This window comes from Cnephaeus nilssonii (genome assembly GCF_951640355.1).
Source record: "Cnephaeus nilssonii genome assembly, chromosome: 22".
Lineage (NCBI taxonomy): Eukaryota > Metazoa > Chordata > Mammalia > Chiroptera > Vespertilionidae > Cnephaeus > Cnephaeus nilssonii.
Window position 1 is genome coordinate 23,232,688 of NC_137093.1, and position 12,238 is coordinate 23,244,925.

The 12,238-nt window shown below is 50.2% G+C and overlaps 1 protein-coding gene across 1 annotated transcript in view; it reads left to right on the top strand.

Moving 5' to 3' along the window:
* MYO18B (myosin XVIIIB) overlaps window positions 1–12,238 on the top strand; it is a 170,507-nt gene that overhangs the window by 118,094 nt on the left and 40,175 nt on the right. The window contains exons 36-38 of the mRNA XM_079762228.1: window positions 367–450; window positions 1,444–1,581; window positions 4,080–4,265. Coding sequence (XP_079618354.1) covers window positions 367–450; window positions 1,444–1,581; window positions 4,080–4,265 — 408 coding nt within the window. The remainder of the gene's footprint in view (window positions 1–366; window positions 451–1,443; window positions 1,582–4,079; window positions 4,266–12,238) is intronic.

Consider the following 12,238-nt stretch of genomic DNA (forward strand, 5'->3'; position numbering starts at 1 on the left):
GGCCAGTATCCGGGTCTGGAATCCTAGTTACCTGACATTCAGAATAGTTCTCTCCCCTCAGAATCTGGTCCTAGTAATGTGACCAGCCCGTTTCTGACTTGGCTCTCAAGGGTGCATAATGAAGTTATAGACAGTTGACCAAAGCTCCGGGCTTATCTAAGGGGAGTGACTTGGTGAACGCTGAGATGAAGGATGCTGGGGAGGATGTGAGAGGCACCCCTTGGGAACCATCGGCTGTCAGAGAGACCCTGAGAAATTTAGACATCTGTGGGTCTAAATTGCCCCCACCCAGGGGAAAAAGGGATTGCCAGGGACAGTTTCCCAGCAAAGCCTGAGCTCTCGAGTGGCATTTCTTTGTCTCACCAGTCTGCTGCTGACATTGGGCAGATCCAGGAACTGCAGCTGCAGCTGGAGGAAGCCAAGAAGGAGAAGCACAAGCTGCAGGAACAAGTACGTGCTTGGCGCCACCCTATTGTGGGGGAGGAAGGGAAGGGTTCCTTCTGGGCCCTGGAAACTGTCATTCATTCTACTTCAGTCTTGAGCCAAATGAATTGAGAGCCATCTTAGATGGACACATACACACTCACTCACTCTTCCCTGTACCCGTTCAGCATCCAGAGATGCCTGTGCAATGAGACGCATCAACATTTCAGTGAAGGGTTTCTTCCTGCTGAGAAATGGCTCCAAAGAGATGGGATGCTCTGGTCTAGGCAGGATCATCATCCTTCGTGAAATCTTCCTCTGAGTCATGGTTCCTCCCAACTCCCCCAGATTTCCCTCATTAGTAGGTGGGTCGCCCTTATCCATGAAATTCTCAAAGCTCTCCCAGAACTGTCGACATGCCTGCTTGGAGTGACTGTCAGAGGGAATGAGTGTCAAGCCAGTGTCCATGGGCACTGAGTAGCAACAACTGCAACAAGAGGACAGCAGCAGGGGCCATTTGCTGGGGCTAATGACTTACCAGGCACTCACCTCCTCAGTCCTCACACACAAAACGAAGCGGTGAGGTTCGGGGAAGGGAGCTGACGCACGTGGGCCCATCCAGCTGGGAAGGGGTGGAGGCAGGTTTTGAACTCGGATACAGGCCCTGGCTCCCAAACCCACTTCGGTTGTATCCTTTGATGCTGAAGCTTGCTGCTCACAGCCCGGCTCTGCTCCCCTAGCAGAGCAGGGCAAGCAGGCGAGAGAAGCACTGATCAAAAGACCTGTTTTGGAGGCAGAAGGCCCAGGAAATGTCACCTGCTAGGCCCTGAGACCCAGGGGCCGGGTCGGGTGTGAGGGTCCTCGGATTGGAACGGGCAGTGCTTCCTGTGCACTCACCATACGGCCCCTGAGCCGAGAAGGAAGCAGTGTGAAGGCGCCTGGGGCTGAGGCCTGCCTGTGTTTCCATTGTGTGACTCAGGGCCAACAGGTGGCCAACGGCCCCCTTGCATCTGTCCCCAGCTGCAGGTGGCTCAGCTGCGCATCGAGTACCTGGAGCAGTCCACCGTGGACCGGGCCATTGTCAGCAGGCAAGAGGCAGTCATCTGTGACCTGGAGAACAAGACGGAGTTCCAGAAAGTGCAGATTAAGAGATTTGAGGTATTTGCTGGTGTGTAAATATTGCTCAGGCTCAGAGAAGTGAGGCCTTTTTGTAAGCTCTGTCCATCTGTCCATGCCTATGCCTTTATCTGGCTATATATTACTCATCCATCTCCTGTGTAAGTTCCTTCTCTCCCTCCTTCCTCCTTTCTTCCTTTCTTCAACCACACTGTTCCACAAACTACCTATCCATTCAATCTACCCACATCCATCTATCTCTAGCCAACTCCATATGCCATCATCAGTCCATCCATCATCCTCCTTCCATGGATTCTTTTTCTTTTCTCTTCATTCTTTCTTCTCTTCCTCTATTTGTTTCTTCAGACCTTGACTCCCCTGTCTGTCCATCTTTTTATCCATTGCTCTAATTCTGCCATCTCCATCTACTCATTCATCCATTCTTGCACCCCACACTCATTTTGAGCGGAAATTTGCTTTGCACCTGGTGTGTGCATAGATGTATGAAACAGATTCTGCTTATCAGAGCATAAAACTTTGTAGGAGGTGAGGATACGACGTGTATATAAATACTCCTAGTATATAGAGAGAGGGCTGTGAGGTTTGGAGGACAGAGGTCCTTTCAGGCTGGGAATCAGGGAGGCTTCCAGAAGGTGGCATTGATCCTGGGCCTTGAAGGACAGGAAAGCTTGGAGGAACTGGAGTTCAATGATCTTATTCACATTTAGCTCTCTAGGCCAATGACATGAGACATTTTGCAGACAATGTTATCATTGTCCAAATCCTTCTACATCAGCTGTTCCATTAGACATTCACTGCAGCCCCCTGGGGCCTGTGGGATGGGATGAGAAGATGACCCCAGAGAGGTCAAGTGATTTATTCATGGTAAAGCCAAGTCATGACAGTGACAGGAGCAGATTGACAATTGACCGTCCAGGTCCCAGGCCTTCATTTCTCTGCAGCCAGCTGGCTACTCCACCGTACCGGTAGTATGCTAGTGCCTCTTGACAATGAGAGGCTGCTCCTCATTGGGTAACATTCCCTCCCAATCTCCTCTTGGGCATTTGGTTTCTAAGAATTGTGCTATGGTTGAAGAACAAAGACAAATTCTTCTTTGTCTTGACCCTCAGTGATTCTCAGAACTTCTCGGGGAATTCCTCAAGGCACATGTCTTTGCAGATCACCTTGATCTGCTACATTTTAAATAATTAAATACATCATGTTGGGCTAGATCATGTATCTCTTTTCACTTGATTCTAGCATAGTCACGTGATAGCAGAGAAGAAAAGAAATCTGTGGGAGAGTAAATTTATTTAAATGGCAGATTCAGTCTCCAAATTCACTTATTTGAATTTGGTCCTTGAGATGGGGTGCCTCAGGGACACAGTTTGAGAACTCTACTTCTTTATAACCCGCCTACCGCCCTTGGAAAATGTTGCTTAAACTCCATTTGCAGGACAAAGGAGAAGTGAATAATAAAGCTTATCTTCAGCCTCTGATCTGGAAAGGGGCTCCTAGTCCTCAGCAAGGGCCTGAAATATTCATGTGGGCTTGGTTTTATGTCAACACTGGAGTATTTATCCATCAGAACCATTTGGTTCCCGGCTTGTTGGCCAACTAATGAATTCTGCACAACAGCCCTGGGTTTGTGTTCCGGAGCACTGGTGATGCCCGCTGCTCTTTTCCCTCTATTGTTTCATGTGTCCTTGTGGGACTTCTGCCCCCAGGAAAGGGAATGTGCCATAAATAATAGAGCTGAGGCTCATGGGAGGTTACTCCTCAAACCTCCCTGTTTTGCATATTGGGAAACCAAAACCCGTGTTGGGGAAGGGCTTGTTCCCTGGTTTAGTGTTTTCTCCACTGACCACTCCACCTCCCACACCTTGAGATGAATGAAGGCTGCTATAAATAGGAACAATTCCCAACCCGTATCCAGATACCCGATGTGCCAGGCACTGAGCTCCGCCTTCTGCATGACTTGATGTGAGCAGTCCCGACAGTGTCCCTGGGACCTCGGAACTATAACCATGCCCATCTCTCAGAGGGGTTAAATAACCTGCCTAAGGTCGCACAGCCAGGAAGGGGCAGAGCTGGGATTTGAATCCAGATCATGCTGAGAGTCAGGGTTCTCATCAGTATACTACTCTCAGAATAGCAGTTATCATGTCCTAGACACATGTGTGTGTGTTTATTTATTTCAGAAAGAGAAACATCAGTGATAAGAGAGAATCATTGATCAGCTGCCTCCTGCACACCCCCTACTGGGGGTTGACCACAACCCGGGCATGTGCCCTGACCAGGGAATTGAACCCTAACCTCCTGGTTCATAGATTGATGCTCCATCCCTGAGCCACATGGGCCAGACGGTTTCCTAGGTTTTTAAAGTCAAGTCTTCCTTTTTGTATCAGGAATCAGAATAATTATCCTGATTATAAAAATACACAGCGGCTCCTCAAAGGATTTCCCTTCCTGGAGCCCCCAGTTTCCTGCCCCTGGGCCTCTAACCCCAAGGTGGGCGTGTGCTCTCCACCCCCCTCCAGGTCCTGGTGATCCGGCTTCGGGACAGTCTGATCAAGATGGGCGAGGAACTCTCACAGGCGGCCACGGCTGAGGCCCAGCAGCGGGAGAGCAGCCAGTATTACCAGCGGCGCCTGGAGGAGCTGAAGGCGGACATGCAGGAGCTGGTGGAGCGGGAGGCGGAGGCCAGCCGCAGGTGCATGGAGCTGGTGAGTGTGGTCCTGCTGGTTCTCCTGCGCTGGAGGGTTTGAGATTGGAGAGAGGCTAGAATCTGGTGCCAGTGGGCCAGGCTGGAAACCAGAAGGAGAGGGGCAGAGAGACGATGCTGCCATTGGCTGCTAACTCTAGTTGGGGGGGCCAAAGTGAACCAATGGTGTTCACTCCTGGATGGTCTCCAAGCTCTTTTGTGTCTCAGACTCCAGGTCCAACCTTACACACTCCATCCCAAAGGCTGTGCGGCCTCGTGAAAAGCAAGGAATCAATGTTTATTAAATGTCTGCCTTGCATGGAGTCTCCACATCCATAATAATATCTTGTCATCGTCATAACCCTGCAAAGTCAGAATTATTGTCCCATTTACAGATGAGGAAACTGAGGCTTCACAGAGGTGAGGTAACTTGTGTAAGAGTACACGTAGCCAATGTCAGTGCTAATTCTGGACTATTAATAACAACAACAAATATAAAAGATAAAGAGGATAATGTTAAAGCCACCATTTATTAAGCACTTGCTCTATGCCAGGTTCTAGGTTAGACATTTGTCATTTAAAATCCTCTGGTCAGTATTGTGCGGTAGGCACTACGCTTATCTCCATTTTGCAGACAGGGAAACTGAGGCACAGGGGCATCAACATGCCAAAGGGAGTATCAGAATGGTGCTGCATGCGAGGAAGCATTTGAATCTAGGTCTGTCCAACTCTGCAGTCTCCGCCTTCATTCACCTAGCAATGCTTGCTCCCTGGTGTGGGCCGAGGGACATTTCCAAATTTTTTCCCTGCTCAATGGGAAGGTTTTATTCATCATTCAGTGTATTTTTCTGAGAACAATTTCCTGCAGAGATCACAGGTCTGAGAGAGCCTGCTCCTCCCTTTCCCCACGAGGCTGAAGAACCCTAAGACGCCAGGTTTTCTTTCGTTTCTGTGACCCAGGAGGCATCTGGCACCTCCATTGCCCCCCACCACATAGCCTTCTGTGAGACCCACACCATGCCAAGGCTTGGCCCAGAGGCCTCTCAGTCCCGGTCATCAGCTCCTTTCTGCCCTGTCCACTCTCATCAAATGGCCCTGCAGCAGGCATATTTCTCTGGCCACTGCCCCCCCCCCCCCCCATGGTCAATGTCATTCCTATCAGCTTTGCCCTTGACACGCTGGCAGGCTGGCTGTTGTGCGGGAGGTGGCGAGACTCCGCACAGAGAGGAAGTCCCCAGACAAAGCCCGAGCCCCATGACTGGCAGCTCCTCCACCCACCATGGCTCTGGGCGAGAGAGGCCCTGCCTCCACCTGACAGGACAGCTTCCTCATTAACCAGCCTGCTTCTCAGGCAGCCCGGCTCCCTCCTGCCGGCTCCGGCTGGAGCAAGAGAACATCCCCATCCTTTCTCCTCTGATGTCTTCTTTAACTGGCCGGACGCCCAGTGGTTCTGGCCAGATCAAAATGGATTTTCCCTCTCCCCTTTGTGCGCTCGCGCGCGCGCGCTCTCTCTCCCTCTCTCCCTCTCTCTCTCCCTCTCTCTCTCTCTCTCTCTCTCTTCCCTTTCTCCTCTGTTTCTCTCTCTGCTCACTTTCTTCCTCCTCTCCCCTCTCCCAGGGACACATTAAGATCTTTCAGCCGAAACCGGTTTGGCTCAGTGGATAGAGCGTCGGCCTGTGGACTCAAGGGTCCCAGGTTCGATTCCGGTCAAGGGCATGTACCTTGGTTGCGGGCACATCCCCAGTAGGGGGTGTGCAAGAGGCAGCTGATCGATGTTTCTCTCTCATCGATGTTTCTAACTCTCTATCCCTCTCTCTTCCTCTCTGTAAAAAATCAGTAAAATATATTTAAAAAAAAAAAAAAGATCTTTCAAGACCCCAAAATACTAACAAGATGGTAGCACAGCCCCTATCTATGAATCAAAATAGAAAGAACACAAAACTCTAAAACCGAAGCTCGCATGTATGCTGAAAGGAGAGCTGCGTCCTTCTCTCCTTTCTAATTGCAAGACTCTGGATAACTTGACCCCGGCCGAACGTCTCTCTTTACGTTGGGGTGTGTGGTTGGGAGGTGTGTGTGCTTCCTAGGGCTGCCTTAACCAATGACCAAAAGCTGGGTGGCTTTAAGCAGTGGCGATCGATTCTCTCATAGCTCCGAGGAAAGCCAGAAGTCTGAAGTCAAGGTGAAGGCCTAGGGGAGAACCCTTCCTTGCCAGTCCAAATTCTGGGGGTCCCATGTGTTCTCTGGCTATGGCTGCGTCCCTCCCATCTCTGCCTCTGTCTTCCCAAGGCCGTGCTTCTCTGTGTGCGCAGGTCTCCGGCATCCCTCTGCCTTTTTCTTAGAAGGACTCCAGTAGTTAGATTTAGGGCCTCTCTGAAATCAATAAAAATATCTATTTTTGAAAAAGGTAGAGCAAACCCAGCTCAGTGGCAGAGTTCAGTGAGCACTGCCGTTTTAAGATGAACCCTGTGGCCAAGGCCACTCCCATTGGCGTGGCTTCCTGGAACTTTCCCAGGCTTCTCAGAAGATGCCGGCTTGTCTCTCCAGGTCCATGTCCGTGTCACCAGTGTGCACCCTCCCCCCCCCAACCCCTCTCTATAAGACCAGGGGCGGCTGCTCCATGCCACGTGCTCTCTGAAAACCTCCCCCAAAGCCTGCAGAGCACTCGGGGTTCTGGTTCCTTCCTCCATGCACTTTTTACTGTGGGCCCAGCCTCCTGCTAGATGTTGGGGAGCCAATGGGGAACAACATAAACTCTTGCCCTCAGGTTGCTCACATTGAATGGAGAGAGATGGCTGAGGCCATTGCCTGTGTATTTCACACATTCCTCTGTAAGGGGTGCTCAGAGCTTCCACTGACAATACAAGGTGTCTGCGTGCTGGCATTTTGGGGATCCTGCCCCCTATCTCCACCACAAATCATTTCTTTGGGTGAAGCATTGCCCTCTTCATTTCCCATTTATGAAATTCCAATCTCCATGGGAGGAAGAGAATTTCCTAACTCCCCAGCCCAAGCATTCATTCACTCATTCATTCATTCATTCATTCATTCATTCATTCGGACAAATGTTTGTTGAGTCTCTCTATGCTCCGGCCCTTTGCAGACGTTGCCTTCTTTCACACTTAGGACAACCCCAGCAGGTGGAGAAAGCGGAGGTTCAGGCTTGTGAGGTGCCTCCCCCAGGGCTGCAGAGTGGGGAGTGGCAGAGCTGCGATTGGCAGCCCTGTGTGTCCAACTCGGAAGTTATCCCTGCGTATCCAATTCCGCCCTTTCAGCCCAACGCTGCTGAATAATGGCTCTGCTGTGGGAGACCAAAACACAGGGTCCCGCACTTTGGGCCTGGTGAGAAGTGAGAAGGATGTTGATGGATCTCCCCTCTGGGTTCCTTTCCGCCTGTCTCCGGCCTGTACCATTTGTCACTGTTGCTGTTGGTTTAAAGGCTGCAAGTTGTTTCGTGTGAATGATTTACACCCCTTGCTGGTGCACCGGCACGTCCAGATCAGGATCAATTATCCCGCCGATGGAACTTCTCCTCCTGGAAAAAAGAAAAATGAGGTTTTGCCATTAATTTTAGTAAATGTACTATTCCTGGCGACTCCAGGAGCCATTATGGAGAAAAAAATATCCTGGCCTCTAAATCATTCAAGTCCCTTTGTCATTGGGGCGAGGAGACAGCGCATCCGTGGGTTTGCCGCCTGTTGTTTTTCAATAGTAACAAAGCCCAGGCGGTCCAGAGGAGGCCAAGGGGGGGTCAAGGGCAGCAGGAAGAGCCCGAGGTGACAGGGAAGCCCACCCTCTGCCTGCTTTTGGCTGATGCACCTCCTTTTAGTTTGGAGGCTGCACCTGTTGGGTTTACCCTTCATGGCCTTGGCCTGACTCTGTCGTCTCAACGCTTTCCTGAGCCAGGTGTCCTTTTCATAAGCGTCCCCGGTCTTGAAGAGCTTTGATGGTGCTTTTCTGCTCACTCTTAAAGGGACCCGAGCTGGACACTGCGGTGTCCTGGCTCCCTGGGGCTCACACAGTTAGCGGGCAGGCCTGTTGCTTTTACCCTCCTTAGGGATTTCTCAAGTCCATGCCCTCCTGCTCCACCCCTGCTTCCTGTGTCTATTTACACCGCATCCCCTCTGGTCTAGGCCTCTACACTAACCCTCTCACTTGGATCGCCCCTTGTCCTCCATTCTCGCTCCTCCCTAGTGAAGATCTTTCCAGAAGGAACACATCTTACTGTGTTATTGTTCTGCTAAGAAGGCTCCCAGTGCTCTTTATTGTTTTTTGCAACAAAGCCCCAGTTCTTTCCCAGGGCCTGTGAAAGCCAGCCTCTGTAGATTTTCCTGCCTTGGATTGTCTGCCGCTTGTCACCTTGCATGTTCTACTCACGCATGAAAGCAACTGTTCAGGACCCAATGCAGTGTTGTTTCTTGACTCACTGCCTTTGTTTTCACACATCCTCTGCCTGCCTGCTCCATCTTCAAAATTCAGATCAAACCTCACCTCCAGGAAGCCCTCCCTGTTATCTCCACCCCTTACTAAGTTAATTACTTCCCTTGTGTTTACCCCACCCATGCACATATCGCCCAGTTAGTATATTGCCTTGTTCTTATCTTTCTAGACAGAGGGGTGGGTGTTACTTGGCTCTGGGTCTCTAGTTCAGGGTCAGGCATAAGGTAGGTTCTCAGTTAATTGTTTGCTGAATTGTTTCCTTAACATTTTGAATGCTTGCCTCTTACGAGAACAGCTCAAAAAGTTTGTCTTAAAACTTGGAACTTTCAGCCCTGACCTGTTTGGCTCAGTGGATAGAGCATCGGCCTGCGGACTGAAGGGTCCCACGTTCGATTCCGGTCAAGGGCATGTACCTTGGTTGCAGGCACATACCCAGTAGGGAGTGTGCAGGAGGCAGCTGATCGATGTTTCTAACTATCTCTCTCCTTTCCTCTCTGTAAAAAATCAATAAAATATTTTTTTTAAAAAAACTTGGAACTTTCAGATCAACACACTTTAGTTTGCATCCTGGCCCTGGGGCTGCTGTTATGGGAGATGCAGACAGGAATGGGCCAGGGACTGTGCCCTTGGAGAGCTCAAGGTTGAGAGGAGGAGACACATGTGTCCCTCAGTATTTCTGGTCCAAGAAGGAAGTGGTTCGGGACAACCAGGAGCCCTGGGGAAGACTGCATGGAGGATGCAGCGTTTGCTTTTCTCAGATGATGGAAACAAGATGGATGAGCAGCCATCCGATCATTTCTGTGACTTCCCTGCACGTGCATTCAGCAAATGTCTAGCGAATGTCCAGGTGTCCAGAAAGTCAGATAAGCCACACGTGGGAATGGAAACCCAGCCTCTTCCCCTCCTCCTCCTCCTCTTCTTCCTTTCTCATTGAAGCTTCCCCACCGAGGCCCTTGCAGAATCCCGTCCCCTCCCCCCACCCCCACCCTGCTCTCTTCTTTACCTCCCACCTGTCTAGGTTTGAGTTGTTAGACTCATGTTGAGAGAAGGACATATATTAGCTTCTTAGGGCTGCTGTGAAAAGTACCTTAAACTGGTTGTCTTAAAGCCACGTACACGTATTCTTTCCCAGTTCCAGAGGCCTTCGTCTGAAATCAAGGTGTCCGCACGGCTACCCGCCTTCTGAGGGTGCTAGGGGAGAGTCCTTCCTTTCTCTCCTGATGGCTTCGGGGGTTCCCAATGGCACCATGACTTCCATTTCTGCCCCTGTGTCCTCATGGCCTTCTCTCCTCTGTCTCTGTCTCCTCTCCTCTTCTTATGAGAACCATCGTCATTGAATTCAGGGCCCACCCTAATTCAGTATGACCTCATCTTAACGAACTACATCCACAGAGACCCTGGTTCCAAAAAGGCCACTTTCTGGGTTCCCAAGTGGTAGGAATTTTAACGGGAGGGTACTCAGCGCCCTACAGGGTGATAGAAAGAGCACTGGACCTGGAGCCTGAGCCTTTGGGGAGCTAAGTTAGCATTGCAGAGCCTCGGTTTCCCCCTCTGTCCACCAGAGGTAGTATAGTGCAGCCCATCTCATTGGGTGGCTGCGAGGACTAAATGAGATGATATACGTAAAGGTGCCAAGTGATGGCATACAGCAGGTGCTTAATAGAGGCTGCTTTGCTTTGCTTTCTCCTTTCTTTGTACTCGAGTACTCTGCTGACTTTCTACTTAAACTTTATCATAAGTCTACCAGCTTCACGTCCACATCCCATCCCACGCCCGTAATGGTTGATGATGACAATGTGGATTTGCTTATCCCTCACTACGTGCTGGGCGCTGGGTGAAGTACTTTGTAGGAGTCTCTCGTTCAAGCCTCGCCCTTTGAGGTAATTGTCACCATCTTACTAATCAAGAACTCGAAAGTTGGAGAGCTGAAGCGCCTTCTCCAAAGCCTCATTCCCAGCAAGGGGCAGAGTCAGAATTTGAATCCAGGCCTGACCAGCTCAACCCCATTGTCTTACTTATCAGTTTTAGACACCTAGCCTTACTCATTTAAGTACACTTTTTAAAAAGGGAGTCATAAAAATGAATATTGCTTTCGATTCTGCAATCTCGGGTTTCTCCATCTTGGCCTTGTTAACAGCTGGGATTGGATAACTGTCTTTTGTAGGGGCGGTCCTGTGCCTTGTAGGGTATTTGCAGCATCCCTGGTCTCGCCTAGATGCAGTTAACACCCCTCCCCCAAGTTATCACAATAGAACATATGTCCAGACACTGCCAGATGTTCCCTGGGAGCAAAATCACCCCCCTTCCCCCATTAAGAATCACTGCTCTGGTGTCATCTTAACAATAATCCTTAAGGTAACACCTATGGTACTCCCCATTTGATGGATGATCAAACTGAGGTGCAGAGGGGTGACTTGATGCGCCCCAGGTCACAGAAAAACTGGATAAGGGGGCTCAGGAGCGAGGGAGGAATTCCAGGGTAAGAGGAGGAAGGAGCTCAAATTCCTAGAGCAAAAGGAAAGGACAGAAGTTCCAGCAAAACTCCATCCCAGCCTTGCGGAGACCCACAGGCGATTCCACAGCAGAATCTAATTCTGAATGGAATTGAAAGCCTTGCTGCAGACTGTGTCCTTTTAATAATGTTTAAATAAAACATGGCAGCATGGGTGTGATCTCCTCCCTGAGCCTGGCTTGTCAGCTGCCCGGACAAAGTCATAAATAGTTAATAGACAACCACTTACGGCTCTACTTCTGTTAAATCCAGCATCCATTATACATGATTCGTGAATTATTTATTTGCTGTTACTTTGGGACATATTTCTCCACCTTCCAGGGGAAAACAATGAAAAAAAACAAAACATGTGAGGCCTGAAACATACGAGGGGCATCTGTGTTGGGGAATGTCCCTGTAAGGACAGAGCCTCCCATTGACACAGTCGGGAGGTGACAGTGAATTGGGACCTGAGCGCACTCCACCAGGCCCCACTGTCCCACGAGAAAAGCGTGGGACAGTGGGTGGTTAGCAGCCATTCTCCAGGATAGGCAGGGTCCCGGTTCCAGTGTGTGCCCAACTCTGTGGTGTAAATCCTCCCATTCGGCTGACTCCACCCACACTAACACTGGAATGTCAGTGAATGTGGAATTGGGAAGCTAGGCGCAGAAGCACGCCTTCACACAGGCATGCGCCACTTAACGACAGGAATGCGTTTGGATTTTGAGAGGTGCATCGCGAGACAATTTTGTTGTTGTGTGAACATCACAGAGTGTGTGCACTTACACAAGCCTGGATGGTCTAGCCCAGTGGTCGGCAAACTCATGAGCCAACAGAGCCAAATATCAACAGTACGACGATTGACATTTCTTTTGAGAGCCACATTTTTTAAACTTCAACTTCTTCTAACACCACTTCTTCAAAATAGACTCGCCCAGGCCGCGGTATTTTGTGGAAGAGCCACACTCAAGGGGCCAGAGAGCCGCATGTGGCTCGTGAGCCGCAGTTTGCCGACCACTGACTGGTCTAGCCTACGACACACCCAGGCTACATGGGATAGCCCC